General features: G+C 62.8%; 1 protein-coding gene across 3 annotated transcripts; it reads right to left on the bottom strand.

Annotated features, from left to right (window-relative positions):
* Nucleotides 1-1089: 1089 nt before the first annotated feature.
* MAEA (macrophage erythroblast attacher, E3 ubiquitin ligase) lies at nucleotides 1090-25907 on the bottom strand. 3 transcript variants are annotated; one of them, XM_047797936.1, is made up of 10 exons: nucleotides 25783-25907; nucleotides 14634-14816; nucleotides 12067-12270; nucleotides 8950-9072; nucleotides 8137-8250; nucleotides 5666-5742; nucleotides 4683-4791; nucleotides 2796-2929; nucleotides 2233-2428; nucleotides 1090-1949 (listed from the first exon to the last, which is right to left on the bottom strand). In XM_047797936.1, exons 1-10 carry the CDS (start codon nucleotides 25849-25851, stop codon nucleotides 1854-1856), a joined length of 1305 nt encoding a protein of 434 aa, XP_047653892.1. In that variant the 5' UTR covers nucleotides 25852-25907; the 3' UTR covers nucleotides 1090-1853. The 3 variants fall into 3 exon arrangements, with proteins under 3 accessions (XP_047653892.1, XP_047653894.1, XP_047653893.1); XM_047797938.1 differs by lacking the exon at nucleotides 25783-25907 and adding an exon at nucleotides 21400-21822; XM_047797937.1 differs by lacking the exon at nucleotides 8137-8250.
* Between the last annotated feature and the right edge of the window lie 1667 nt (nucleotides 25908-27574).

Raw genomic sequence — 27574 nt, 5'->3', positions numbered from 1 at the left:
AGCCCTGCAGGGAGCTGCCCGTGAGGTTCCATTTTCACCAAGTCTCAGAACTGGCAGGGCCACCCTCCCCAAGAACCAGCCCTGCCGGCACACCGACCTGGCTAGGACCCGGGGCAGCCTACGCACTGGGCTGGTGCCCGCGGCAAATTCATCCCGACCTGTGTGCTCTGCTGAGACCTACTTCCGTAGAAAGGAGCAAGGCAAGGAGGCAGGCGGTGACCATGGAGGGAGGGAGTGGAGACCCCCGCTGTCCCCCTTTGGGTGTGGATGGCCTCAAAGGACCCACCACCCCCGCCGCCAACTGTGCCCTGCACGTCTGCCGAGCTGCGAGCCCACGGGCGCGTCAGGCCCCACTGGCAGCAGGGGTGCCCAGGGCTCGGGGAGACCCCACTCAGATGGCGCTGCCATCCTTGGCCATGGTCTTTTGCGGACAGGGACCCAGGACACAGGGTCAGCAGGGGCACCTGGCAGGAAGCTGCAGCTGCTGGCAGCCAGCAAGAAGCCCAGACAGGCCGAGGGCTGGGGAGGCACAGCTGTGAGGTTAGGAAGACGCGCAGAGGAACCCAGGGGCTTGGCTGGTGTGGCGGAGAATGGGTGTGAGCGGCCAGCGAGCAGAGGCCACGGGCGCGCAGTGGCCATAGCAGGAAATGTCTGCAGGGGCAGCGAGCATAGGCTGGGCGCTGGGCACGTAGGTGGCCCCGACAGGCATGCCCTGCCCTGCACTACCCTGCCCAGGACGGCCCCCTGCAGATTCTGAGCCCCTTTGGCCGGAGTGAGAATTAAGAGCAGGCCTTGGCCTAAGGGAACTGGGCAGCAACTGGACTGCTGGGGGCCCACGTGGATGGCCCATGCAGCACCATTCCTGCCAGCGTCCAGAGGGTGGATCTCAGGGAGCACTGCCCCTCTTCCAGACCTGGTGCCTGCTTAGCAGGAGACACCCTCGGCTTCCCAGGCCCCTTACAAGAACCCCAGTGGGCCCCCCCGGCACCAGGTGCCGCTTGGGGGAGCGGCTATGAGGCTGAAGAGGCCCTGGGCACAGCCACTGCTGCTTCGCACCAAACAAGAAGGAGAAAGCCTTTTATTCGCATGTCTTACATTTACAGTTTATTAGCTAATCAACATCAACATGCAAAAATAAGCGCTGAATACCAACCTCTACGATACAGCTTTGTGTAAACTACAATGGCTCGTCTGATTGGCAGAGTCATTGGTGGTTACTTTAACTGAACTACTGGTTTCCGTGATGAGATTTAGAGCTAAAGTTATGGAACCTCGGCAAGGCCTTTGCAGACGCTGGTCCAGTGGGTTTCCACGTAGTACATTCTCGGGCAGGAGATAAGGCGGCACGAGTGACGTGACCCTGAACCCACACATCCCAACACGGCCCCAGAGGCGCGGTGGCGGGCAGGCGGCCATCCTGGCGTTTTGGCAGCAGCTCTACAGAGGAGTGAGAGGGTCCCTTGCGCCAGAGTCCCCGCAGGCCAGTCAGCCATGGCCGCCACTGCTCCCACGCCACCGCCGAGGACCAGCGCCTTCTCCGGGGTTCGTTATTAGCAAAAGGGAGGGAACTGTGAGAACACGGGGAAGGACTCGGTTCCGATTGTGAAATGTCTTAGCTTCCCCCCCCCCCCCGCCCCCCGCGTGGTCAGTCTTTAAGGAAACATTTCTCTGAAAGGTGAAAGCGCTTCAGAAGCGTCAAACAGCTGACTTGTTACAAATTCAAGTACAAGTTTGTTAAATCTTACTTCCTCTCTTCCCAAGAGTGTCTGTCGTTGCTCACGGATCTTTGGTCGCAAGAAACAGAAACACAGGCAGGCAGGGGCCCGCGGGCCGCCCAGGCGCGGCCGCCCTGCCTACATGATGTACACTTTCTCGGCCTGGGAGAAGTGGAAGACTTCTTTGGTTCTCGGGCAGACGACCTTATCATCCTGCCGGATAGAGAGCAGGGACTGCAAAGCAAGAGCAGGCGCGTTAAAACGGCCATGCGGCTTAGCCCGACGTCTCTAGAGAAACGCACCAAAACCCACTTTCGGGAAACAAACCACCGCCTTTGGCAAGTTCCGTCCTGCTGCAGGTGCCCCGGCCAAGAAACCGCGGCTGATCCTCCTCCAGCGGGGCGGATCCCTCCCCGCCCCGCCGGGCCCCTGACCCCGCCCCGCCGGGCCCCTGACCCCGCCCCGCCGGGCCCCGGACCCCGCCCCGCCGGGCCCCGGGCCCCGCCCCCGCCCTCACGTTGTAGCCGTAGACGTAGCCGTTGGGCAGCATCATGGGCGGGTTGTTCTCGTTCATGACGTCTCCCGAGATCTTGCAGACCAGGCGCGAGTTGGCGCAGTGCGCCATGGGCAGCGGCTGCGCCAGCTTGTTGAGCGAGCGGCTGCACACTGGACAGTCGGGGCTCCGCGAGCTGCCGTCCTCCTTGTAGCACTGCCTGCGCGCGGGTTAAGGAGGGTGGCGCGGGGGCACGCGGCACACGACGCGACACCACGCGGGGCTGGGGCTCTAGGGGCGCCCCGGGCGTCAGGCGAGACGCCTTTCCCAGCGGCTCGCTCCCTCCCCGCAAGCGTCGCGCACCTGGGAGTCTGGCCACGTCTCGGAGGCGCCCCATCTCAGGGCGGGTTTCCACTGGGCAGCCCCCTCCCCCCGCCGGACGGACGGACCCCAGTCCAGACGCGGGTCTGAAGGGGACGCGGCACCTTTCTCCAGGCAGAGGCAGGCTGGCGAGGTTGGGGGCGCGGACCCCAGCCCCACACCCGGCCGGGGTGCACACGGCAGGCCCCTCCCAGCGCGAAGGATACGGTGTCTTTATGGCCGAGAGGCCGGCCTGCAGGGTGAGGGTGAACACGGAGTTGTTTCCCAGCTGATGCAGCCGGTAGTTGTCGTAGCGGAACTGCTGGATCAGCATCCGCCACCGGGCCGGGTCCAGGAGGTCCTGGGGAGACAGGGCTGAGGAGTGACAACAGCAAAGGCTTCTTCCCTGCGACCATGCCTGCGGCTGGAGGGCAGCCTGGACTTCCCATGGCCAGCGAGAGCCCAGGGCCGCCCTCGCTTCCTGGGACACTGACCCCTTCGAGGTCCTCCCCTGTCACCTAGCTCTCTTTCGTGTGGCTGGATGGGCCCAACCGCGGTCTCGGGAGGCAGCGCGGCCGCGCAGCCCGGGAGCTCCGCCTGCCCTGAGGCTCGGCCCCTCCCGCCCCCGAGCGGCGGTGGTGGCACTCACCGGGCCCTTTACCCCCCTGCAAGGCTGCCCCGACGCCGTGCTGAGGGGAACTGAGGGGAACGGCTCACCCCCAAGGGCAGGCTGGGCTTTCCTGCGCTCCGACAAGTCTCCAGGGCAGGAAGAAAAACCCAAGGCCAAACTCCGAGTCCACACGCAGTGCCTGAAGAGCCCTTGATTCCTGAGCCCGGCAGAAAGCATGAGCCCAGGCAGCACGGGAGGCCAGCGCCAAGCGCTCCGGGGGGTGGGGACCAGGTCGGCCCAGGGGCTCCCACAAAGCACCCTTTGGGGTGGGGCTGCAGGGGAAACACTGGGGGCCCTGGACAGAGACCAGCCTCAAGGCCCGAGAACAGGGCCAGGTCAGGGCACAGACTCAAGGGTTTGAGTCTCTCCTGCGGGGACCAGGACCGAAACGTCCAAACGCGATGGCTGCTGTGGTCCAACTGTACACGGCCCACCAGTTACTCAGGGAGGGGAGGAGATTCTGAGCGCAGAGCCGCTGGATGGGTCAGGACCCAGAGGGCTCCCGACACTTCGTCCCGTGGGGACCTGGGGGGAGGGCTGTGACTCAGACAAGGGCCATGCCAGACCGTCACCTGGCACCTGCCTGGACTTGCAGCCCCCAGAACTGTCACCACGACGCTTCTGTCTACAGTACCATGTCACAGGCACCAGAACAGACCTAGAAACCTGTCGACAGAAGTGGATGTGTGTGGCAGCAAACATGGAAACAGGTCAAAGGGGCTCTGGAGCTGAGTGATGAGCAGCCGCTGCACGAGTCTGGAGGCGGTGCGGGAGGGAGCGGACCCTGGGGGGGAGAGACCCTGGGCGGGCCCCCAGTCTCCACAGGAAACCGAGGGAGGGAGGCGGTGGCTGTGCTCCAGGAGGGGGCGCGGCGGGGGCGGGGCGTGTCTGAGCAAAAGCTGCAGGCGCCCGCTTGGCGTCTCTGGACAGTTTAGAGCACACATCCAGGCGAGAGAAGTGACCAAGACACAGCTGTTCATCAAAAGCAAGCACGACCTCGGGATCTGGAGAACTCTGTGCGCACCGCCAAGGACCAAGAAAGGCTGTCTGAGAGAGGAGCCTGGCGCTGGGGGCTGCTCCGGACTCAGCGGGCACCCTGGGAGCATGGCCAGTCTCAAGGGCAGGGCGGAAGGAGGGCTGCCAGATCAGGCTGCGAGGGTGCCGTGTCTTTGGAGGCACGGTGGTTGCAGGCCATGAGGGCTGCCCCCAGGTTTCCCAAGGGGGCAAAAGAACCACAGCTCTGGGGGCTGTGCCTCCCTGGAGGTCGGAAGAGACACCCGTGGGGCAGGGACTTGGGCAGATAGGCCGCGATCCTGGCACAGGGAGAAGGCGGGACAGGGACAGGCTGAAGCGCTTCGGGTTGGCCTGAGCAGCCATGGGCGCGAGATGGACAAGGTCTCCGTAGCGTGGAGGCCGGGCGGGGCTGTGGCGCCCGGGCCCTTACCTTGTAGGGGGAGATGTGCGTGTCGGGGGGGAAGGCCAGCATGCCCATGGCCTGGCGCACCTCATCCAGCTGGCTCCCTTCGGCCTGGCTGAAGTGCTTTCTTGCGTGTCTAGAAAAGGACAGCACGGCCCGCTGGAGTCTGCGCGTCCATCTCTAAGAGGCTGAGCTCGCTCTGAGCCAGCGCCTCAGACCCAGGGCTCCGTCCCCACCCGACACACAAAGTGTGCTGTCACTCAAGCAGGACCCACGAGCCAGGCCCAACGATCTTACTGGCACCAGGCCTGACCCGCCCCCTCCCACACAGCTCCAGGAGCCCGAGCCGGTTCCACCTCCCAGCTCTGCAGGGACCCCCGCCCCAGAACAGCCTCATTCACGGGCACCGATCAGACCCAGGCCCTCAGCCCGGGCTGTGCGGGCGGGGACCCAGGAGGGCACGGGCACCCCCTGCCGCCACGCCCTCGCCAGCTCCTTCCCAAAGGCGCGCGTCCCGAGAGAGAAGTGCCCTTGGCCCACCCCCTAAACACCACGTCCTCTGTGCTCGCAGCCTCCCCAGCCTGGGCCCACGTGGTCAGAAAGGACGGCTGCTCTGCCGCTTCCGGGTCGGGCTGTGGCCCCAGCACTCCTGTTCAGGGGCCTCAGCCCACAGCCAGGCGAGCGCCAGCATCGCCGTCCTCCCATCCAGACCGACAGACCCCGCCAGCCGAGGCAGCCGCCCCCGCGAGCCCCAGGATGGCTGAGAAAAGCCCAGCTCCACTGACTGCAAAGCCCCTGCCCGACGACACTGGGACCGGGCGGAGGTCTGGCCTTGTCGGGGACACTCAGGACACTATCCCGAGGAAAACGACAGCATACCCCCCCACCCCCCAACCTGGCAATGGCAGAGGAGCGGCTGCCGGCCACTCCCGGCCATCAGAGAACACCCGCTGGACCCCTGCGCTGCCAGACCCAGAGCCGGAGCGAGGCTGCCGTGCGGGGAGCCCTACCTGACGGCGTCCAGCCTCTTGTTCTGCCGGATGAGCTCAATGAACTCCTGGATCCTCAGGCTGAACTCCAGACAGCTCTGAGGGGAAAGACGAGATAACGCTCGGCTTAGACGACAGCACCGCAGTGCGTCCCCGGCCCCGCGCTTCACACACGCACAGCTCAGAGCGGCTGCGTGGGCCCGTCTGCTGCCGAAACTGTCATTTCAACTGGTGGCCAACGCCGCTGCCTCGGTTCTGCGGACCGTGGGCCCTGCCTCTCCCGCTCGGCCTGGCGATGGGCGACCTGAGGGCCAGAGGTCCGAGCACGTCCCACGGGGCCAGGCCCTGGGGATGGCCGGGCGGGCCCAGTGGGAGGCAGCTGGAGGCTGTGGCGGCCGCCCGCAGCTCAGCTCAGGGACGCGATTTCCCAAGGAACCGGGTGAGCACAGGAAGAAAAGCTCCCAACCGCTGGCCGTGGAAGGCGCCACTTGCTGGCCGTGTGCGCCCCACGAAGCGCGGCAGCAGTCCTTCCGTGCATGCTCGCGAGCGCACTGCCCATCCTCCGCACAGGGAGGCCCGAGGGTCGGGGAACCCAGGTTTCTGAGCAGGGGGCACTGGGCAAGGGCCCTCGGGGGAGAGGGGTGCTGGAAGGTCTCCAGGAGGTACATTCCAGGCAGAGGGAAAAGCCAGTTCAAAAGGCCCTGGGACGGGCGGGGCCCAGGGCAGGTGGCAGGTCGCGCTGCTTCCTCTAAGAGGCGGGAGCCCCAGGACCCACAGCGCGGATGCACGGGGTCTGGGGCTGGAGCTGCTAAGTGGCGAGGTGGCCATGCTCCCAAAGCTCCACAGGAGGCTCTGCGGGGCTGGGCTGGGGGGTGACGGGGCACCACCAGTGGGGTCACTTGTATGGAGGCCCCGGATAACCCTGACATCTTAGCGGCATCGATCCACCTTGGGCTAAAACTCTGGCTGTGGGGAGCGTGCAAGCAGGCAAAGTTAACTCTTGCGACCCCAGCTGACACCTGGATTGTTTACAAAAGAAGTCACTTAAGCTAACGTCTTCGGCACAGTTCCAGAACATACTTTCCAACCGGAACAGAGGCCCTGGGGCTGAGAGAAGGGGAAGCAAGCCCTCGGGGGCTCCCCCCGCCTCACTCCCAGGGCACCCAGCGATCGAGATGGCGTCGACAGGGTTCTAGGCCTGACGCTTCCAGGGCGCCGTGCCGGCCCCACAGACCCCCTGCCCCGACTCCCAGCGTGCACAGTGCGTTCTGGAGCAGCGTCCCAGATGGACCCCAGGCGACACCCTCCACCAAGGCCCCAGCCTCACCCCAAGGACACAGGGTGGAGCACGGGCTGACCTCACCACCGGGTTGTACTGCCCGGGGCCACTTACCTGGCACCTACACGTCCGCACCAGAGGTGCTCTGAGCAGGCGGAGTCCCCACCGACCCTCCTCCCTGCCCTGTGTGTGGGCACTGAGCCCCGGGCAGGGTCTGTCCCAACCCCGGCTTGGGGGGAGCAGGGCACGTGCCACCGGGCAGGTGCCGCACAAACCACCGACAAGGAACGTCAGTGCCGCATAGAGGCCAGACGGGCGGGAGCAGCGGGGAGAGGCCCCGCCTGCCTCGGGCCGATGCTTCCACTGGGGGGGCTGTGTGGACGGCCCAGCCCGCGGGGCTTTTCCAGACAAACCCTGGGTCACAGCTCCACCCAAGTGACGTGTGTAAACATATTTCATCACTGACGGCGGCTCTTGGCTTCGCCAGGTCAACCTCCAGACAGTCCGCTAAGGTTCGCGTGCTGCTGGCGTTCAGACTCGGCCCGCGCCCGCCGAGCTGGACGAGCCCATCCCGAGCTGAAGACGGAACACGCCGCGTGCAGGCTGTGGCTCCATGTGACGACGCAGACACAGCCCACACCCTGCTGCCTCCCTCGGCCCGACGCGTCCAGGGCCCCAGCCGACCCAGGAGCTTCCGCTTGGCGCACCCAGGACTTTGGAAGCTTCCAACGATGGAGCCTGGCTCTCAAGAGTCATCAGTCTTTCCTCACGTGGAGTCTCACCACTGATCTACGGGGCCCCCGGCGCCTGCCCCCCGCCCCCGCCCCTGCCCGGCCTGGGCCTGTGTGAGCTCACGTGTGCAAGCCACCTCTGCTGAGTGGACACTGCGTGAGGAGCGTGTCAGGGATGGCGTCGCGGCGTCTTCCAAATGCGCTTTCGGATGCCTACTTATGCCCCATCAAGTCTGGTGGCGAGGCCCCGGGAACACACGGTGGGTGGATTCAGCCCCCACGGCCCCACCCCCGGTAGCTGCGAGGCCCCCGCTGCGACCCGGCCCACGTGGCGTGCCCTCGCCAAGCAGCCGTGTTCTCTGGGAGGGGACAGGGCTTGCAGAAGCCGCCTGTCGCCACCGGAGGCTGTTCACCTGCTGCCCCGGTTCCCACCGAGCGCCCGGCTGTGGGGGTGGAGCAGGAGAGCGGGCGCAGTTACATACCAATTCTGGCTTTCCTTTTATGGTTTCCATACCAAGATCCTCACTCTCTTTAGGGGAGCCACTGGCCACTCTACTTTTCCGTCCCGTCTTCGCATCGTGCTCGCTTTGGCGGCCCTGAGTGGCAGAGAGTGTCACCCTTGGCTGGTGACTATGCGCACAGGACAAGCTCAATGGGGCGGGGTTAGAGGCACTCAGTTTAGAACACAGAAAACAAAGTTTTTCTAACGAGGCAGGAAAGGTTAATATAATCAAGCGTTTCTGCAAGCCCTGGGGCCGTGACTCCTTTCAGGAAGCATGTTTAACTCCGCAAGTTATCTCTAAGTGTCCATTTTAAGCAGCTTGTTTGTCTCCGGAAAGGCTGTATCTGAGAATACCCCGGCCTGGAACTCTGCACACTGGCAGGTGGGCCTGAGTGAACGGGCGGAGCCGGCCCCCGCCCCCGACTCCAAGCCCAGCAGCGCAGCGGACACGTGCAGCGCACATGCGGGCGCTACCTCGCCCTTCAGAACATCTGTCCAAACCATATGCAGAGGGGTGCACCTTTCACGGTTTCTGCCCAAACACTACCCCCAATAAGACCCCAAACCCACACCAAACCCTACAGCCCCCACCACGAACCAGCTACAGAACGCTGAACCGACAGGTGAGAAAGCGCTTCGGCCCAGGTGCTGGCGCAGCCCCAGCACCCCCTGCAAGCGCCGTGCGCCCCGCCCCTCCCAGGAGCCCCGCCCCGGTGCAGCCCCGCCCCTCCGGAGCCCCGCCCCTCCGGAGCCCCGCCCCCTCCGGAGCCCCTTCCCGGGGCAGGCCACACACCTTCATCTTGCGCAGCCGGGACTTGTTGTCGTGGCACCAAGCCAGGCAGGTGGCGGTCTCTCGCCTCTCCAAGGACTCCTCCACCTCCTTGGCCGTCAGGAACATCTCGATGTTCACCAGGTCCTGCAGGGAGGGAAGGACCGGCTCAGAGGAGCGGCCTCTGCACCTGCCAAGGCAGGCCCTTTGCAGGCCCTGGGCTCCCTGCCAGCACCCGGCTGCCCCGCAGTCCACGCTCTGTAGCTCATGGCACAGCCCTCCCCCACCCCCACGGGGCAGCCCCTCCACGGGGCCCCGGCCCGGTGCCCCATTTAGACACTGGCTTCCGCACTAGGTGAGAATCCAGGCTCTGCCAGAACTTGGGCCCCGAGGGGCGGAAGTCCGCTGCGTAAACCTCCTCACGGGGAGGGCAGGAGACCCCAGCAGTGCCTACCCTCAGTTTCTGTGTTTTTCTCTCCGATTGATTTAAGGCTTAGATTTTTAAGAAGGGGCAGCAGGGCGGATGGGGGGGCTGGATCTTTCTCCCCTCTGCCGCCTGCTCCCCTCCTCTTCCCCAAGGCCTGGCAATCTGGGAGGGCAGGCTGAGCGCAGCCACGCCTGCTGTGCTGGAGGATCCCGGCAGGGCCCAGGACCCGCGCTAACGCGCCCACCAACTCAAGGATACACCTGCTGCAGTCAGGGAAATTCTGTGTGGGACCCGCAGTGCGAGGCCCACAGCAAGAGGTCAGGGTAGGACCTCCCAGGACACACAGAGAGAGGTGATTTCAAAAGGTAAATTTCTCTTCCATCTGGAACAGACTCACAAAGCCTGAGTCCCCTGCTCAGGCCTCACAAGGGCTTCTCGGTGCTGCAAAGGGGTGGACAAGGGCACTTTTTTGCCCATGCTCTCTGACCAAGGTCGGCCACGTCAGAGCCAAGGAGTTCACCACGGAGCATCCAGGGCGGAGCCCCAGGGCCACATCATGCTCCACGCAGAGGCCGTGCAGCGGGAAGGACCAGAGTCCTAGTGATGGGTGTAGCGTAAGATGCAAGCTTTTTAAGTACAAGACGCCTAACCGACTTCAAGAGAAGGAGTGTGTGAATGCGCATCAAGACGTGCGCCGTGGTAACGACGCTGCAGTGAGAACAAGAGCCTAAGAGCAAAATGAACAAGAAATAATCAAGGGCTATTCCTTCGCACTGTGGATGCGCCCACGGACAGCACGGGTCCTCCGCGAGCACGTCCTGTGCAACCGAGTGGGCACCGGTCCAGGACCGAGGAGCAGCAGACCAGAGGGCAAGGGGTGTGCTGCTGTCAGGGTGGGCGCTGCAGACGCCCCGGCAGCTCTTCAGCTCCTGCGCCGCCACACTGGACAGCGGGTGGTCACGGCAGCCACACAGGGTGGCTCTGCTCGCGTCCTCAGGAGAGGCAGCAGCTGGGGCCCACGGGAAACACTGGGCGCACCCCCAACCTCCCCAGGCCGACACCCCCCACCCCAGCTCCCCTCAGCCCCACGTCCTAGGAGGGTCCTGAACACCTGGTGGCAGGCAGACAGGGCTGGGAGAGTGGCCTGGCCAGGCGCGCCGCCCCTTCCCCTCACCCGGCCCCCTCACGCTCCCGCCCCTTACGCCTCTGGCTGCGGCAGCTTTGCCCTCCCGAGGGGCGGGTTGTGACAGAGGCGCCCCGTGGCCGCGGCAGGAAGGGCTCGCCAAGTCAGACCTCTGCTCGCTACCCTCGCTGCAGAGGTTGGCTGCTTCCCTGCTTCGCTTCCATTCCTTGCACCAGTTCCTCTCTCAGAGCCCTTCCCGGCCGGCAAGGGCTGGGCTGCCCCACGACCGTCTAGCCTTTCTCGCCCACTTTCCATCTTTTCCAGGTCTGCTCGGACTTCCAAGAGGTGGCCTCTCCCACCTGCACCTGTGTGTGCGCCTGCGTGGCCTCCATCTGGGCAGCCGTGGCGTCCCTGTCTTTCCGGGTCTTTCCCTTCCTGCTGAGGGTCCACGGACGTCCGTGGACCTTTGGCCGTGGGAGTCTCCGGGAGGACAGCCCAGGTGCACCAGAGCCAGGCGCAGGCGTCGCCCCTCAGGAGGCACCGGGTGAGACGGCGAACGGCGGCCGACAGGGGGGACGCCACGCGGGCGCTCCTCCCCCCACGACCCTCCACGTCTGCGCGACCCGCACGTCCTCTTGATGGCATCTCGATGCAAAGAAGTTCCTAACGGTAACGAACCGCAGCACCGCAGCCTCTACCCTGGTGAGTGTCCAACCCCACGGCCACAGGGACGTCCCCCTATGGACTCCTGCACACGGGGCTGGGGGGGGGCTCCCCGTGGAGCCCCCTTCCAGGAACATCTTCCCACAAGGCGCACTCTGACCTGAAGGCTCTGAGGCCGGCCGGCCCACTGTCCCTCTCTGCACCTCTGGGGGCACCACCCCATCTCCCGACACCCAGCGCGGACGACAGGGTGCACCAGCAACTCGAGGCCGGGCAGGAGCTGCGGTGCGGGCCGGGGAGGAGGCGGGTACGGAATACAAGGGACGACTGCGCGCCCTGCTGTCCCAAGCAGGAGTCTGGGCCCACGGCACAGGCAGCACCTCTTGCTGCCAAGCGTGTCGGCCACGTGGAAGTCCTGGCCGCCCAGGGCTGGAGCCAGCGCCCATCAGTCAGGAAGAGGGTGCGGAGGGGCGGGCCCCGTGTCCCGAGCACAAGGCAGCGCGGGCTGTGGCCGAGCCACACCAGGAAGTGAGGACTTCGAAGGTACCGTCCTCCACGGAGCGGGGACAGGCCAGAGCAGGGGCGCCACACTCTGGGCAGTTCCAACCGCTGTCCCCCACCCCCCACGGTGAACACCGCCCTCAGGACGCCCGGGTACGGACGCTCCCAGCCACATCGCGCTGAAGGCTACAGAAGGTGCGGACAGACGTGCGGAGACCTGGCAGGGTGAGGGGACAGTTCCCCTGCGCTGCCGCCCAGCAGCCCAGGGCACCCGGCCACAGTTCACGTGGGGGCGCAGGAGCCCTTTGCACACCCTGCTCATCAGAACACGTGCACGCAGCCCTGGCACGCGCGACGCAGCCACGCCACGCCCGCCCCCTCCGCCCAGAGCCCGGCCCGCCGCCGGGCCCCGCCGCGCCCCACCCACCTCGATGCCGCTCTGGCGCGCCAGCTTCACGGCGGTGTTGTAGTAGCCGCAGCGCAGCAGGTGCTCCACCATCATGCGGTCCATGCGCTTCCGCTTCCACAGCCCGGCCGCCGCGGGCTGGTCGCTGCTGTGCTCCTTGAGGTGCTCGATCCTGCGCTTGCACAGCTTGGCGCTCTCGTCCTCCGCCTGGATGGACTCCACTGCCTGCGACGTGCGGTGGGAGAGGCGCTCAGGAGGGGCGACCCCTGGCCCCCGTCCCAACCCCTGACAGACGCGAGACCCGGAGGTCAGAGGGAACTGGGGGCCCGTCGTCACCGGGAGGGGCAGACCCAGCTTTCTGAGGCTGCGCCTGCCCCTCCCTCCGCCCGGCCACCTTCCGGCAGATCGGCCGGCCGGCGGGAGGTCGGCGGCTAGAAGAGCACAGCTTTAACTGCGTCGTCGCTTCCTGCTTAGTTCAGCCACTGTCACTGTAACGTGACTTCCCATCCTTCCTAACACCCTTTCTCGCCGTCCCTTCCGTTCAAAATTAGCGCACCCAGCTAGAGGTGCCCTACGCCTGCGTGGTACACGTCTCACAAGAGCCACTGGCAAGTCTGGCGGGTACCACCCAGGCACTGAGTTTGGTTTTTGCGGCTTTTTGGTTTTGCTTTTTCGGGCCGCACCCATGGCATGTGGCGGTTCCCAGGCGAGGGGCTGAACTGGAGCTGCAGCTGCCGGCCTGCACCACAGCCGCAGCCACTCCGGATCTAGCTGTGTCTGCGACCTACACCACAGCTCCCGGCAATGCCGGATGCTTAACCCGCTCAGCGAGGCCAGGGATTGAACTCATGTGTTCACGGATACGAGCCACAACAGGAGCTCCGCAAGCACTGAATTCCTGACTTTATTCCATTTAAATGTTAATGTGACTGCTGGCCACCCCGGGACAGCGGGTGGAGAGCTCTGGTCTGCCCTTGTAGAATTCTAGTAGGTTTCACTGTCTTGGCTTCCAACGTACCTCAAAAAGTAGGCTGTTGGGGAGTGTCCACTGTGGCTCAGCGATAATGAACTCGCCTAGTATTCAGGAGGACGCAGGTAGGATCCCCGGCCCCACTCAGTGCATTAAGGATCTGGCGTTGCTGCGGCTGTGGTGCAGGCCGGCAGCTGCAGCTCCAATTCAACCCCGAGCACGGGAACCTCCATGTGCCGCAGGTGCAGCCCCAAAACGCAAAAAAAGTGGGCTGTCAGGATATTTGCCGCTTCTTGAGACGTGCATGTTTCCCTACCTGCTTTTAAAATGTTTCTCTTTTCTTCAGTCTCACCACGTGAAAATCCTAGGCTTGTTTTCACCTGTCCTGCTTAGGACTGAACGGGCGACTGGCCGGCTTGACGCGCTCCCCGTGCACCTGTGAGCCCTCCTGCCCGGCTCGCCTGGACTCCGGCCAGACGGGGCAGAGTCTCTGTTCTCTCCGAGACCCTCTCCCCTCTATGTACTTCCTTCTTTTCATCTCTGGGCTGTATTCTGGGTGATTTCCTCAGGCCAATCTTCTCTCTTTACCTTGGTCTGCTTATTAAGTGTTAAAATGTTTCTTGCAAGCAAACACTTGAGGTTTTGGTATTTTTATTGCTTAAAGTTTTATTGGGTTCTGGTTAACTCTAAGTCACTTATACTTTCTAGTCCCTGCATGTGTTTTCAAGTTGTTTTCTCATTCTTTACACAGAGTGAAGTCTGTACTTGATAATTTTGGTATCTGAAGTCCGTGCAGCTCCTTCTCCTGCTCCTGCGGTGTCTCAGCCATGGTGTCTTGCGTACCTGAACCGTCGGATGCTCAGACAGAGGCACCCTCCACTGGCAGAACTGCATTTACTCCACCCGGAGCCTGGAGGCAGCAGCTGCCGGGACCACTTACGTACTGACACCAGGTTCGAGGGCTCCCGGCTCAGCCGGGCGTGGTGAACCTGTGCGGCAGGGCTCTGCCAGGCAAGTCCCCTCCTGGGCACCCTCTCCTGGGGTGTCGTGCTGCAAGGCCCTGCCGCCAGGGCCCCTCTCCACTGGCCCCGAGTCCCTGGCCAGCAAGGCCCTTGGTGGGGCTCTCCCAAGGCAGCAGGTCCCTCACCTTTTGGCCCCTCCGACCCCCTGCCCTCCGATGCTGGTGATTCCTTTCTGTCTCATGAGCTCTTTGATACTTTCGATGAAATGTTTTAAAATGTCTCACTCTAGGGGTTCTCGTCAGCGGGCATACCCATCCTTCCCAGAAATAAGATACCCACTGTGCCGTTTTGAGGGGAAACTGAAAAGAATCAATGTGCCACTGGTCCTGGCCGCCCTATCTGGGCTTGGGACACCTGGACCGGGGTGCCCCGGCCCTGCAGGAACAGGAGCATGGGCCGGGAGGCCAGCCTGCCAGTCCGACAGGCTCCCGAGGGCAGAGAGCAAGGGCGGGGGCACGGCCCATCCTGCCGCTGCTGCCGCCGCCGCGGCCGCTGCCCCTGCCCCGGGAGGCAGCCCGTCTCGCAGACGAGCCAGGCGAAGGGTGAGCCCGGGGCGCGCGCGCGTGCAGCCCAGCAGCAGCGCTGCCAGCACTGACCTTCCTCTTGAGGACGCTGAGCTTCTCCACCACGCCGTCCAGGAGGCTGACCACGGAGTCCACGGCCGGACAGCTGCTCAGGGTCTTCTCCAGCTCAGCCACCACCATGGTGACGTGGCTCGTCTCTCGGTCGATGTTCTTCTGCGCGGCGCGGAAGCGCTTGTTCAGGGTCTCGTAGGGCACCTGAGGGAGACACGGCTGCTGCGTCCACGCCCGGCCTCCCGCGGGCCCGGGCAGCACCCCTGGGGCGAGGGGCTTCCACTCTCTAACGACGAGGCTCCTCTACAACCCGCCCGAACCCTCAGGGGCCTGAGTGAGGTTTCTGGGCGAGGACGTGAAGGCTGAGACGCACGGCGCCCACCCCACATCCCACGTCCCAGAGGCGGCGCAGCCTCCACCCTGCCCAGCAGCCGACGAGTGTCGCCAGCAGGTACGGAGACAGCCCAAGGCGAGCAGGCCGGGGACCTGACCGGGGCGGATGAGACCGCCCGCGAGGACCCTGCCGTGTGCCCGGTGGGCGCCGAGAGGTCAGGGGGCCCAAGGCCGCAGCAGCCAGCCGTGCAGGACAGCCCCGCGCCCCCTGGCAGGTCGCGGTGCGGGGCCACCGACGGGCAGGTCCAGAGCCACCCGCTGACAGAAAACCCCTGGGGCGCCCCGACACTCCCGGGCTCTCTGCCCACGCGCGGGGCGCCTTCTGGCTGCAGGGTCGGCCTGCGCGCAGGCAGGGCAGCATTGCGCCCGGGAGTCCCACGCGAACCCAGCCAGGTGAGGCCCCCGCCAGCACGTGGCTGCCCCGGGGCCAGCGGGTCACCGGGGGGGGGGGGGGGGCGGCGTCAGCCCGGCTGCAGGAGCTACGTCCTGGGGAGCGCTCGTCCTCACGGCCCAGCGAGGCAGGGCCCCCTCCTGGGGGCTCCGCCAACGGTCCCCTGGCAGAGCGGAGGCCCCAGCCGGGGGCCCGCACGTCGGCGTGAGCACAGTCGCCTGCGTCTGACCTGACCTGCATCTGCACGCGCAGAAAACAAGACAAGTGGCATCCCTAGAAAAGTGAACAAATCCCACACACACAAGGAACCAAAGCGCCAAAGCTGCTTCCTTATCCAGACGCGACCGTTCCATTCCAATCAACGCGGTCAGAACCACCGAGCCCCAGGAGAGCGCCGCTCACAAGCGCGGCCCGGGGGCGAGCACGGCCCGCGGGGCAGCTGGTCCTGCCCGGTCTGCGCGCCACACGAGATGCGGAGACCCCAGAGCAAGCGGGGTGCCACTTGCATCCAGACAGGAAGCACCTGACGCGACCGCCTCCGCCAGCCCCCCGCGGCGCCGGCTGTACCGGGGACAGGCCTTCCTCTTCCCAGGGGAGAGGCCGACGCGGGGTCTGGCCCACTCCCTCCCACGGGCACTAACGCCCCCTGCCAGGCGGCCTGCACCCCGCCAGCCGTGCTCTCGAAGCTCCAATCCCTCCCGACCCTGAGCCCCGGCCGGGCGCGGGCCAGCCCCGCCGCCGCTCCTGGCCACAAACCACCTGCCCTCACGCTCAGGGTCAAGGCCGGCCGCCCGCTCCTGCTGCACGGCTGAGCTTTCAGGTTCCCTCCGGGCTCGGCTACGGTCCAGGGGCAGGGGTTGAGCAGCAGCCCCCGCTCTGCCCACGCTTCGGGCACAGGCACCGTTCCCCAGACGCGGCAGCCTTGTCGCCAGGACTCGGGGCGGCCCAGCCTCGCCCCTCCTGCCTTTCCCAAGCTGTTCCTGCTGTTGTCACCAGCAGCTCCACAGGCTCCTTCCTGAAGGGTCTCTGCCAAGAGGAGGAATGGAATTTCAGAAATGCTGGCGATTCTAAACCAGGCCGAGGTATGGCTGAGAACCAGGCCAAAGTGAGACGTGTTCAGATGTGCCCGGCCCCAAGCTCAGCAGCCAGACCCCTTCTGGGAGGAAAACGGCCCAGATGTGGCCGTCAGTGGACCACAACCACCAGCCCAGGAGACACGCAGTGAGGACAGACCCACAGGGAAACGTGTGGGTCTTTAACGTAGCACAAAGGGAAAGAAGGGAACCGGAGGAAACGGAACGACGCTCGGCGGGAACTGGCCACGGGCACAGGAGCACGTGTCTGCGAAGCACGTGCCGGACAAGGGCCCCGCTCCAGGCTGTGCGACGACTCCCACGCCCCACAGCAGAGACACGGCCCGAGGGACATGCGGGCAGAGGACTGGAGCTGGCATTTCTCAGACGAGAGACGCGGCTCCCACGCGTGCAGACAGGCGCGCAGCTCCACGGATCCACGCACAGCTCGGGCGGCTCCCAGCAGCAAAGAGGAAGCAGTGCTGGGGGGCAGAGCGTCCGCTGAGGATAAGCCCCTGTCCGCGGTGCTCTGGCCGGGTGGCCCGAGCTGAGAGTTCCAGAGAGCTCCGCTTACGGCTGGACACTTAGACGCCCCGACTACGATGAGTCTGGATGCACCACAGTAAGAAAAGATGCTGAATGATCTGGATAACGCAGGCGACGCTGCCCGGCCTCAAGGCACGGGTTGAGGAAGGCAGGGAGAGGTCGAGATGGTGGGGCACCCCGGAGGGGAGCCCACGCGCTGTCCATGGCAGGGCAGGAAGGACGGGGCCTGCACAGAGGGGCCGGGTCCTCCCCGGGGCAAGGCCGAGCCTCCACCCCCACCTCACATGATCTACACAAACTGCTTCGACATGGACCACAGACCAAAACACAAAAGCTGAAACCACAGAACTTCCAGATGGAGCTACAGGAGGCCATCTTCACCGTCCGGAAACAGGCCCACTCTTCCCGCGGGTCACAGAACGGACTGAAAGACATCAAATCAATCCCCGCAAAACCAACTGTCTTCGCTCCTCCGAAGATAATTTAAGAATAAAGACAGGAGTTCCTGCTGTGGCTCAGCAGTTAAAGGACCCGATTAGCAACCATGAGGATGTGGGTTCGATCCCTGGCCTCGCTCGGTGGGTTAAGGATCCGGCGTTGCCGTGCGCTGTGTTGCAGGCCGACAGCTACAGCTCCGATTCGACCCCTAGCCTGGGAACTTCCATATATGGGTGTGGCCATAAAAAGACAGCAACAAAAAGATTAAAGACAATTTTAAAGAATAAAGATAACTTAAGAACTGTCTAAAGCAAAAGCCACATCTCTGATTTTACAATTTCTATTTCAGACGTAACTCAGACACCATCAAACTCACCCTTCGAATGAACATCCGCAGCTTGGCGTCTCTGAGGACACTCACCAGGTTGTGCAACTATCACCAGCAGCAGCTTCTTCCAGCACATTCTCATCAACCAAGAAGGAACCCCTGCCCGCAGAAGACCTGCCCACGCCAGCCACTGGCGCTCCTTTAGTCAGGACATGTCGTAGAAACGGAGTCATACACGACGTGGCCTTTGGTGACTGGCTCTTTTTACTCAGTGTCATTTGCCCAAGCTTCACCCATGAGGTGGCATGAACCCTGTGCCTTTCCACGGCGGGACGGTGGTCCATCATGGGAGTGCTACATGTGTTCACGAGGTGATGGACTCTGGGGCTGAGGCTGAAGAGTAAGGCTCTAAAGAGCCCCGTCCAGCTCCGTGTGGACCTGTCTCCGTCTCTCTTGGGTAAGAACCTGGGGGGGAACAGCTACGGGCTCCTCCAGTAGCTCCCTGTCCCCTTCTGGAAGCATGAGTGGGCTGTTTGCACTTGGCCTCCCTCAGCGTGTGCCAGGGTCTGGGCTTCCCCACACCCTTACCCAAGGCCTGCTGCTGCCCACCCTCTGCACAGTCTCTCCGTGGTGTGGTGGTGCCTCCCTGGGGTTTCGCTACCCGCCTGATGACAGAGGACGGCGAGCTGCTTCTGCGCTTCCTGCACCTGCGACTCTTCCGCGAAGGAGTCATTCAGATCACCTGCTCATTTGTACACTGGGTTGCGCGTCTTTACGTTGCTGAATTTTGAGTTCTTCGTGTATTCTGGACACTAGATCCTTCCCAGGAATGATGTGCAAGTATTTTCCGTCCCATTAGCAGTCTTTTCACTTTCCCAACGGCATCCTCGGAAGCACAAGCCTCTTCTCCCCCCTAAAGTCTGAATCACCACGGTGTCACTGTGAAGCCTCTTCTCCACTGCCGTCCTCGCCATTCAGCTCCACGGCGGGAAACACCAGTCTTCTCAGTACACACCGGCTGTGCGTCCTGCAACCTCGCAGGATCGGGTTCGCTGGCGCCGGCGGGGGCGGGGGTCTTGCGGGCGTCGGCCGGCCGGCCTTAGCATTTTCCGCAGACAGATCATTTCACCTGCAAACGGAGTCCTGCTTCTTCCTTTCGAATCTGAATGTCATTTCTTTTTCTTGCCTGACTGTCCCGATGAGAATCTGTGGGACCGACGAACGGAAGCGGGGACAGCCCTCCTTGCCTTTCTGCCGACCTCGGGGCAAGGATGTGGCGCCCGGCCTCGAAGCAGGATGCTGGCTGTGGCCGCCTCAGAGGTGCTCTCCAGCAGGCCGAGGAAGTTTCCTCTGTCCCCAGCCTGTGGCGTGTTTCCTGTCAGGTGCCTCTGTCTGTGTCTCCTGAGACGACCACGTGGCGTTGGTCCTTTATGCTGCCAGTACGGCCGTACGCCCATCTTCAGTGTGGAGCCAGCCCTGCGCTCCTGGGGCAAATCCCACTCCGTCGTGGCGCACAGTCCTTTCCTGCGCTGTCAGACTCGCTTTGCTGACACGCTGTTGAGGATGCCCCCACCTACAGCCTGTAGTTTCCTTGTGGCATCGCCTGTCTGGCTTTGCCGTCAGGGTGAACCGGACCTCGGAGGACGAGGTGGGAAATGTCTCTTCCTCCCCCATGTGCGGGTCGTTCACGAAGGGCCAGTGCCACCTCCTCTTTCAACATTTCATAGACTTCACCGGGGAAGCCATCCCTACGTGGGATGGGCTATTCAGCCATCGTTCAACAAACGAGCGATTTTAGGCCTCGCCTCAACGCTCTTCCTTTCATATATTCTGTCTGTAGTCCTCTGCCCCACACTCAACCCAAAACGTCCTGGCGCTTTCACATCAGTTTGAACTAGCTCTGTATGGTCCCTACTTGGTAATTTTTTTTTGGCCATGCCCACAACATGCCAGGGCCAGGGACTGAACCCAAGCCACAGCAGTGACAGTGCCACATCCTTAACCTGCTATGCCACCAGGGAACTCCTTGGTAGATGTTTTCTTAAGATTTGTTACTTGCTTCTAAAATCTGGTTTTATTTTATCTGGTTACACCAAAGATTTCTATTCGTATTAATCAAAATCTACTCCATTTTTCCCTACTAATTTGTGGCACTACAGCTTTTAAGATCGGAGGATTTCTCCACTTAATTGGCTGATACTAATTATATTTCCTCCAGTACCTCTTTCCCTTTAGTGACTCAGGAAAGCAACCCTTCCAGTTTTCACAGCAGAAAGAGAAGACGGCAGACACGCCGTGCTGAGACCTGTCTTGACACCTGCGCTCTCCTCCCCCACTGTGTCACCTGCCTTAGGCTGTGTCCCCCCAACCCCTCCAATGTCTGCTGTGGACTTTCCCAGTGTCTGCTGGCAAAGCAGGCGTTCTCATTTGTCACCGTCACGTTCTCAGCACGGGAAGGAAGGATTTCCCCGAAGGCACAAGGCCTTTCGTCTTTCCCAATTAAGACTCCACGAAGGAGGTTTCTGAGTGTTGACCGCGAAGCTGACAGCACCTTCTCAAGGGTCCGGCTGAGCCCTGAGCGGCAGCAGACATCCGATCCCATCTGGGGAGCTGCCTCGTGTTTCGAAGCACGCGTGGTCGGGTCTCGGCGGCCCCACGCTACCCCGGGTGAACGCCAGGCACAGTCTGCACCTGGGGTTGGGGCACCAAGGACAGGAGTGCTTCGAATCCCCTCTTTTAAATAGGCTTTTTTTTTTTTGTCTTTTTGCCTTTTCTGGGGCCGCTCCCACAGCATGTGGAGGTTCCCAGGCTAGGGGTCGAATCGGAGCGGCAGCCACCGGCCTACACCACAGCCACAGCCACGCGGGATTCGAGCCGCGTCTGCAACCTACACCACAGCTCACAGCAATGCCGGATCCTTAACCCACTGAGCAAGGGCAGGGACCGAACCCGCAACCTCATGGTTCCTAGTCGGATTTGTTAACCACTGCGCCACAACGGGAACTCCTAAACAGGCTTCGTAAACAATGACCCGGGCCGGGTCCGCCTCCGGGGGGACTGAGGAGCTGGACCCTTCCCTCCACCCAGCATGGACAAAGCTGGAGGCGTCCTCTGGGGGACGGGGGCCTCTCATCTACAGCCGTCGCAGGAATCTTTCCGGCCACGGGTCCACTGGAGAAAGGGCAGTGAGAGCAGATGCCTCAGCCACTGCCGCCAGCCTGACGGGAGCCGGGATCGCGTCCTCCCGCCCTGGGACAGCTGGCGAGCACAGGCGGGCACCAGTGCCCAGCATATAGTTACACGGGGGCAACGGACTCTCTGGCCTCTTAGACACGATACACGCCAGAGGCGGCAGCGCCCACCGGACTCAGCGGCGGGCCGGCCGTCGGCCTCCTGGTCCTGCCCTCCCGGGAGCCCCGCCAGGCCTGATGGGGTGCAGGGAGGCCCAAGGGTGTCTCTCCAGCTGTCACTGGCACGGCAGACGCGTGCCGCACCTCCAGCCGCGCTCAGCTGCCAGCCCCGCGGCTCGACCAGGGCACAGGCGCACCTCCGCCTGCGCCGGTCCCGGGAGGCGCGCTGCCGCCGGGATGCCGAAACCGGGGATGCGCCCGTGCTGACCTCGGCCACTGCGTCCTCCTGCAGTCAGGTCGTGTTTCCGGGACACGAACACTTGTCGCCGTCATTCTCAGCGTCACATTTCCTGCTGCTTCAATTCTTACTTCTCTGGACAGCATTGCCAACATAACAGGGCAAGGTTCGTTCGTTCGTTGAAGAGTCATTTCTCCTCTTCCCTCCACACAGCGTGTAATCCCAGTGGTGAGAAACAAAGCGGCAAAGGGAGCAGGTGAGACGGCACAGCGGCCAAGGAGAAAGACCGCAGGAGGGGACAGGGCTCCCGGGGCCCCAGGTGAACCAAGGCCACCCCACCAAGCAGGTGACACCTGAGCAGAGGTGGGGCTGGGGGCTAAGCCCGACAGACATGTGGGCGAAGCATGCTGAACAAAGACACCAGAGCAAAGACCCTGGGCCCGGTGCTGGCACCTCCCGCAGCAGCAGGAAGGCCACTGTGGCGAAGCGCCTGGGGGCGGGGGGGGGGGAGGTGCCAAGTGCCGACGGGCCTGGGAGGCCACTCTAACAACCCTGGGCTTCCCCCCAGGTAGGGAAGAGGCTGCTAGGACAGAGGATGGCACTGCCTGGCGACCGGTGGCTGTCCTGGACGTGGGCAGGCACAGGGAGACGGGTTGGGCTCTGAACACGTTCTGGAGGCAGATGGGCAAGCAGAGGGCCCAAGGCTGGCTGCGAGGTTCCAGCCTGAGCCCCTGGGATGGAAGAGCGGTCCCCCACTGAGGCCAGGAAGGCAGAGAGCGGGTTTGCGGAGGCGACCGGCAAGACGACAAGTCCAGCTTCCATGTGCTGGAGGCCGCCACGCCCAGGATGCAACTGGAGGCAGAAGTGCGATGCCAATGCTTCAGGAGCTTCCCACCAGACAGAAGAGAAGCCTGCTCTGCCCATGGGCGCCCTCTGGGCCCCGGGAGGGAGGCAACCCCAAGACACGGCCTGGCCGAGGAATGAGCATTCCAAGGGGCATCTAACAGAAGCAGCGTCAGACTGTGACCAAGGCCGGAAAGAAAACACCAAGGGACCACTCAGCCTGATGCTGCTCAGGGCCCCCGCGGCAAGGGGCCCTCGCCAGGCTGTCTCTTTACGGTCCCCTGGCAGCCAGCACGGCCACCCCTGGCTCGGGCCTCGGAGCTGAAGCACAAAAGCCAGCCCGCCCTTCCGGGAGGCCCTGCAAAGGGAGCTGGCCCCCAACCCTCCCCGCTCCCCCCGCTGGCGGATGGGGGGACGGGCGGGAGGACCGGAGCCCCCGCAGGCCGCGTGGACGAAGAAGAGATGGCAGGACGATCGTCGGCTGACATGAGGCAAGACACGGAACAGGTGGCCGAGGGGGCTGTCACCTGAGGGCTGGCTGGTCGCAGGAGCCGGCGGCTGACCGGGCAGAGAGCGGGGCCGGGGCTGGGGCCCGTGTCTGCAGAGCAGAGAGGACCGCGGCCGACGGAGGGAAAGCCAGAAACCAAAGGAAAAGCTCAGACCCAGCACACCCTGATCCTCGCCTCCAAAGCCCGGCGGCTTCGTGCTTCCTGGCGTTCTCGAAGCCGGCAACACGCGGTCCCGAGCCCAGCCAAAACCGAGTTTGGCAACTACGCGGAAGGGGGCGTGTCTCTGGCACCCAAAGCTTCTACGAGAACAGAGCCGGGATTTGAATCATTTGAATCGGCCGAGCGGGACGTGGGCAACAAGATGCCACCACATAAAGGCAGCAGATGTCAACATTCCTCTAGAGAACTCCAGGCTCCAGGAGACCCCACCTCCTGACCCAGACAGCGCAGCCGCACACTCCCCCGCCCGCCCCAGGAGTGGGGGCACGGGTGTGGGGGACCCCCGGCTGGGAGCCGAGATGAGGCTCCAGGTGTCCAGAGCAGGTCCCAGGGAGCAATGCTGGGCCCTGCTTCCCCGCCAAGCACACGGCTCCCCGCTTAGGTGCTGATAAAAAGGGGCTCTAAAATATTATTTTCCTGCTGCTACCTGAAGGAAAAGACAGAAGTAAAAACTCCAAGATACTAATGGGAAGATCAGCAAAATAATTTGGAGATAAACACAACTGCTTCTACAACGAGAAAAACTTTAAAAAATGCAATTAAAACAGGGCCTCCAGGAGTTCTCGTTGTGGCGCAGTGGTTAACGAATCCGACTAGGAACCATGAGGTTGCGGGTTTGATCCCTGGCCTCGCTCAGTGGGTTAAGGATCCGGCGTTGCCGTGAGCTGTGGGGTAGGTTGCAGACGTGGCTTGGATCCCGTGTTGCTGTGGCTCTGGTATAGGCCGGGGTCTACAGCTCCGATTGGACCCCTAGCCTGGGAACCTCCATATGCCACAGAAGCGGCCCTAGAAATGGCAAAAAAGTCAAAACAAAAAAACAAACAAACAAACAAACAAAAAAACCAGGGCCTCCAGTTCACAATGGTGGGTTAGGCACCCAACTTTCCCCTTCCCCTTCCACGAGGCCTACAACCCGAACCAGACAGCACTCCAGGGCAGACCCGCAGCCAGGCCAGAGCACCAGGCACGCTGCAGAAAGAACAAGCCCCCTACGGCAGGGTCCTGACCAGAGGTTCTGCGGGGCCACCCCCTCCGCCGGCTCCCCCTCCTCCAGGGCAGCTGGCTGTGCAGGAGCAGCCTGGCGGCCTCCCCAGCACCCTGAGGGCGGGGCGAGGCCAGGGGTGCTGCCGAACATCCCACTGTTGCCCCAAGTCCGCAGGAGGAGAGGCCTGTGCCAGTCCGGCCACCACAGGGGCGGGTGCTCGGCGGGGAGAGGGTCAGCGTGCTCCGCTTTCTGCCCCTTCCCCAGGAGACAAGTGGGAAGTGCTCGTCCAGGCTGTGGGGAGCCAGCCTGAGCCTCCCAGCCTTCTGAGGAGCGCTCGCTTGCCAGGAACTCAGTTCACGCTCCTTCCCAGCCACGTGGGAGAGCGGCCCGTGCCCCAGAGAAGCACGACCCACACCTTCCAGAACCTGGCCCTCGGCCCCTTCTCCTCCGGCCTCTGCCTGGCACGCCCCTCCTACCACGCCTGCCTCTGGACCCGGCTCAAGGCTGTGACCAGCGCAGCTCCGGAGCCGACAGCTCTTCTGTGCTTCATTAAATCCACTTTAACAAATGCTTCTAAATCAAGGCTCCCTGGTTCCCTAGTGAAACTTCCTCACGATCCACTGAGAATTGCTCCTGAAAAAAATGTTAACTCAGCAGTGACAGTGACATGTGTGTCGAGAGAACAGAGAAGTTATCACACGGGCTCTAATCATTTGTGAGGGAAAATGAAGCTATCTTGCAAAAAATCCTGCTTTAAAAATCATTCTCAAAAAGAAGTAGAACTCTAACCCGACAGGCTCGCCTGCAATGACACTATAATATTTCTTTATCTCTGAGTCTACATGGCGACTTTAATCGGAGACTACTGAATAACTCTGGAACTCAAGTGACACTCAAGGATGTCTAGTTGGGCGCCTGAGGCAGCAGAGAATCCTGGTCTGGGCCGCAGGGTCTTGCGGAGCTGAGTATAAAACCACCACCCACCCACCTGCTACCACTGAGGTGGACGGGCATGCCGAGGTCGCAGGGGAGGAGAGAAGCTACCTGCCACCCCCTCCCCGGAAAGGAACTGAGTCACCCTGCTCAGCCACAGGTCCCCTGGGAACGCTACAACCTTGATCTTGTCTGGAATTATTCCCAGGTGCTTCTTGGGACTCAATCACCATGAATTCCTCTGCTAACTAGGGAAGGAGCCAGTACCGGCCTCCGCCCCACGAACACCAATTTCATCCCAGTGTCAGGGACTCGCCTAAGTGACCATCCAAGGTCACGTATATGGCAACCGAGTGGCAAGGGCTGTATTTCAGGTTTGGTGACGCCCCGTATACGGGCTCCCATTGGGTCGTGAAGTCTCTCCTTACAGGTCCCCTAATTCGTGTCTGGAAGCTACACATCAACACCTTCTGACATAAGCTTCCGGGAGGACGGCTGGACACCAACGGCCAGTCACGGTGGGCACTCTGGATGGGCGCCTGCGACCCCACGCCCATGAGACCCCAGCCTCCAAAGTCACCAGGCAGCCTAAGGCCAGAATTGTCACCGATGTGTTCGCCATCGTGATGGGGAGAAGGGGCCACAGTCGCGTTCTGGAAGGTGAAGCGGGGCGCCAGGCAGACGCGCTCCCCGCACTGTCACAAAGCCCCTGCGGGCAGACAGGGGCACGGACGGCCACACGCCACACCCGCCGGCCGCAGGCTCCCGGGCCCCGGACCCAAGGAGCCCGGCCCCTCAGACCACGGCCCCCGCCCGGCGCCCCAGGCCGCGCCCTGTCCCCTTCTCCCCTCGAGCTCACCGCCCCCCGCACACACGGCCCGCGGCCCCCGCCAGGTGCGGGCACCCCTCGGCCGCAAACCCCACCTTGAGGGTCGGGTACTCCTGCACCTTCAGGGTCATAGAGAGCTGAGCCGCGGACTCCTGCACCGCCATCTTGAATCGGCCAAAACATTAGCGGGCGGAGGGGAAGCCAGGCGCGCGGCACGCCGGGTAGTGACGTCGCGGGGCGGGGTGGGGCGGGCCGACGCGTCTGCACCAATCGCGTCCGCCCCCTGTCGAGAGGCAGAGGAAGAAGGCGGGGCCGCGGCGTGCAAGCCGAGAGGCGTCCTCCCCACCCAATCACCGCCGGCCTTTCTCTCGTTCAGCCAATCGGCGGGAAGCCCGGCGGGGCGGGTTCCCTCCTTGAACTCCAGGCGGGGCGGGAAGGTCTCGGCGGGATGGCTCTCCCCCGGCCCTTCGACTCGGCGTCCCAGCGCCGTCTACGCACCGAGCACCCTCAGAAGTGGGGGTCCGGGGTCCGGCGAGGAGCGCGGCTATGGAGGTGTCTGGGCTCGCGTGGGGCGGCCCCCCCGGAGGCGGTGAGCCCTCCTGGCCATGACCTCTCAAGGCTGTGACCGTGCATGGTAGTCGTGCCAGAAGGTCTGCAAGGCGAGGGTGCCTGTCAGCACTGCTCCATTGGCCGCCTTGCGCAGAGGACCCGCTGGAGCCTGGCGCGGAGCCGCAGGTCCCGTTGGAGGGGAGAGGTGGAGCACTTAATCGGATTAGGAAAGCGGCTCCCTAGTGGAACAAGGGCCTGTGCTCTTCCCGCACCTGGCCCGCGGCCCTGGTATCCACGGCGATTCTAGTTTTCAACCACTTTGCGTTTTGTTTTGTTTTTTAACATCTTCAGTCAAATTTTATTTTATTTTTCTATTTTAGAGCTGCACTCGCGGCATATGGAGGTTCCCAGGCTAGGGGTCGAATCGGAGGTACAGCTCCCGGCCTACACCCCAGCCACAGCAACGCTGGATCCTTAACCCACTGAGCAAGGCGGGGATGGAACCTGCATCTTCACGGATCCTAGTCAGGTTCGTTAACCGCTGAGCCACGAAGGGAACTCCTCGAATTTTATTTTCTAAAAAAGCAGCAGATCAGCACTACAAGAACCTAATCTAAATATGCATTTGGGAATGAAGCACGTCTGAGTAGGGAGTGAAACGTTTTTGGAAAAAGCTTTTGCAGAAAACCATCTACTGCATCATCTCTGAACACCCCAGTAATAAATCATTCTGTAGGCTTTTTGCTGCCACTTGACATTCTTATTCCCTTTTATTCCTCTTTAAAATAGAAAGGAAATTAGGTTTCACTAGTTAGGAGAAGATTTTCTTTCTTTCTTTTGTCTTTTTGCCTTTTCTAGGACCGCTCCCACGGCAAATGGAGATTCCCAGGCTAGGGGGTCTAATTGGAGCTAATGCCGCCAGCCTACGCCAGAGCCACAGCAACGCAGGATCCGAGCTGCGTCTGCAACCTACACCACACCTCAGGGCAACGCCAGGTCCTTAACCCACTGGGCAAGGCCAGGGATCAAACCCGAAACCTCTTGGTTCCTAGCCGGATTCGTTAACCACTGCTCCACAACGGGAACTCCAAGATTTTCAAATTAAGCCACACTTCACACTCATTTCTGAAATGGTATTTTTGTTGTTGTTGTTTTTGTTGTTGTTGCTATTTCTTGGGCCGCTCCCGTGGCATATGGAGGTTCCCAGGCTAGGGGTTGAATCGGAGCTGTAGCCACCGGCCTACGCCAGAGCCACAGCAACGCGGGATCCGAGCCGCGTCTGCAACCTACCCCACAGCTCACGGCAACGCCGGATCCTTAACCCACTGAGCAAGGGCA

The sequence above is a fragment of the Phacochoerus africanus genome, chromosome 10 (assembly GCF_016906955.1).
Source record: "Phacochoerus africanus isolate WHEZ1 chromosome 10, ROS_Pafr_v1, whole genome shotgun sequence".
Lineage (NCBI taxonomy): Eukaryota > Metazoa > Chordata > Mammalia > Artiodactyla > Suidae > Phacochoerus > Phacochoerus africanus.
Note: the sequence above shows the minus strand (reverse complement) of the source record. Positions and strands in the feature narration are given on the sequence as shown.

Coding starts and splice junctions, on each gene's coding strand:
- MAEA (XM_047797936.1), bottom strand. CDS start 25,851: ATGGCGGTGCAGGAGTCCGCGGCTCAGCTCTCTATGACCCTGAAGGTG. Junction 9,073..12,066: donor CGCGCCAGAGCGGCATCGAG/GTGGGTGGGGCG, acceptor CCCTCCCTGCAG/GACCTGGTGAACATCGAGAT. Junction 4,792..5,665: donor AAGAGGCTGGACGCCGTCAG/GTAGGGCTCCCC, acceptor GTCCTTTTCTAG/ACACGCAAGAAAGCACTTCA.